This window comes from Chaetura pelagica, unplaced genomic scaffold (genome assembly GCF_000747805.2).
Source record: "Chaetura pelagica isolate M959 unplaced genomic scaffold, ChaPel_1.0 scaffold217, whole genome shotgun sequence".
Classification (NCBI taxonomy): Eukaryota; Metazoa; Chordata; class Aves; order Apodiformes; family Apodidae; genus Chaetura; species Chaetura pelagica.
In genome coordinates, this window is record NW_009953903.1 from 386680 (window position 1) to 388731 (window position 2052).

The following is a 2052-nucleotide window of genomic DNA, read 5'->3' on the forward strand; positions in this document are numbered from 1 at the left end:
CCCTGTCGCCGGCCAGTCAGACGGGAGTGGAGCCCTGCCGGGCCACGCAGGAATGGTTCCAGGGCATTGCTGAGGCATCTGGGCGGGTAACAGCAGCTTTCCCGCTGGGGGACGGGCAGTAGGGAACCGGCTGACCCCCCTGACCCCACACTGCTTCCCTGCCGCAGGTCTCCCGGGAGCAGGACCTCTTCCTCTTCCTGCAGGACCACCCTGCCTTTGCCCTGGCCCTCCAGCAGCACCTCCATCTCGCTGGGATGGAGGAGGTAGGTGGAGGGAGGGGACACAAGTGTGAGCAGGAGCAGCTGAGGGAGCTGGGGGTGCCCAGCCTGGAGAGCAGGAGCTGAGGGGAGACCTGCTGGCTCTGCAGCTGCTGAGAGGAGGTTGGAGCCAGGGGGGTCGGGCTCTGCTCCCCAGGAACAAGGGGTGGGACAAGAGGAAATGGGCTCAAGTTGTGCCAGGGGAGGTTGAGGTTGGATCTGGGGAACAATTCCTGCCTGGCAAGGGTTGTCAGGGCCTGGCCCAGGCTGCCCAGGGCAGGGGGGGAGTCCCCATCCCTGGAGGGGTTTCCAAGCCCTGGAGATGGTGCTGAGGGACACGGGGCAGGGGTGGCCTTGGCAGGGCTGGGGGCACAGTTGGACTGGATGACCTGAAAGGTCTTTTCCAACCCAAACAATCCCATGGTTCTGTGACATTCTGGCATGAGAGGGGGGATCTGCAGAGTCCTTCTCAGCTCCCCCCCTCACCCAGGTGTGCCTGCTGCCCCCCGGGGACGACGGGGCCAGCCTGGAGAAGGAGGCACGGCGCTGGGCCACGCGCCTGGCCCGGGACCGCAAGCACAGGGCACACTGCGAGGAGGTGGGTGCTGTCCCGTCCCAAGAGGCACGGAGAGGGGGGCTCAGGGAGGGGCTTTTCCTGCCACCCCCCTCCCCCCATGGTTCCCACCACCTCGCTGACCTGCGGGTGCCCGCCCAGGTGCTGCAGAGGCTCGAGGAGCGGGCCCGGGAGGCAGAGGTGGCTGCCGTGGAGAGGCAGGTGGAAGAAGCGAGGGAAAACATCCGGAAGGTGGAGGTGGGTTCCCCTGGGTAGGAGGAGCAGGGTGACCTTCAGATTTGTCACCTTCCTGGGGGAGGGGGGCGCCCAGGGATGGGGAACATGGTGCTGCAGATGTGATGCTGGGGATGCTTGGCCACCGTGGGAAGTGACCTGGAGCAACAAGGCTTGCTGGGCTGTCCCCCCACCCCAGAGGTGTCCCCTGAGGCCATGACCGTGTCCCCTCCCCGACCACCGCAGGTCAGCCGGGTGAAGGCAGAGGCACGGCTGGCTCTGCTGCGAGAAGCAGGGCTGGATGTGGAGGCCTGGCTGGCAGGGGCCATGGTGGGGGCAGGTGAGGAGACACCCCCCGGGCTGGATCCAGCTGAGTTTGATGACTACGAGGACAGTGACGAGACAGATGAGGACAATGGGCCCGGCCCTGCTGCCCGCACCTACCCCTACACCTGCCGGGTGATCTTCGGTTACCAGGTACAGCCACAGCTGTCCCCCCAGCCCCAGCCTGACCCCCTTCCTGCAGCCCCAGCCTCCCCACCACTTTGTCCCCTGTCCCCTGCAGGGCTGCCAGGCAGATGAGCTGTCCATCACCCAGGGAGAGGAGCTGGAGGTCATCGAGGAGGGTGACGCAGAGGAATGGGTGAAGGTGGGAGATGGCTGAGCCCCCCACCCCCCCCAGCTCCCAGCAGTGGGGGACATGTTTCAGAGGTCCCCAGGGCTCTCCTGGCCCTGGAGGCTGGGACAATCATGCATTTTCTCCCCCTTCAGGCTCGGAACAAGGCGGGCCAGGTTGGCTACGTCCCTGAAAAGTACCTGCTGTCCCTGGGTGGCGAGCAGGGGGCAGGGGCTGGTCCCCTGGGACCCTCTGCCCTGCACCGCCAGCTTTCCAGCATCATGGCTGCAGAGCTGGTGCTGGAGCCCGGAGGTGGGTGCTGGGGGCATCACCCCCCACCCTAGGGAGAGGGGACAGGGGCATCACCCCCAACCCTAGGGAGAGGGGACAGG

The 2052-nt window shown here is 66.5% G+C and overlaps 1 protein-coding gene across 1 annotated transcript in view; it reads left to right on the forward strand.

The window, feature by feature from the left end:
- The window catches only part of FCHSD1 (FCH and double SH3 domains 1), a 13864-nt gene that overhangs the window by 4055 nt on the left and 7757 nt on the right, over nt 1-2052 (forward strand). Inside the window, exons 4-10 of the mRNA XM_010001407.1 lie at nt 17-86; nt 168-263; nt 748-855; nt 973-1068; nt 1291-1521; nt 1610-1693; nt 1816-1972. Of these exons, the coding sequence (XP_009999709.1) occupies nt 17-86; nt 168-263; nt 748-855; nt 973-1068; nt 1291-1521; nt 1610-1693; nt 1816-1972 (842 nt within the window). The remainder of the gene's footprint in view (nt 1-16; nt 87-167; nt 264-747; nt 856-972; nt 1069-1290; nt 1522-1609; nt 1694-1815; nt 1973-2052) is intronic.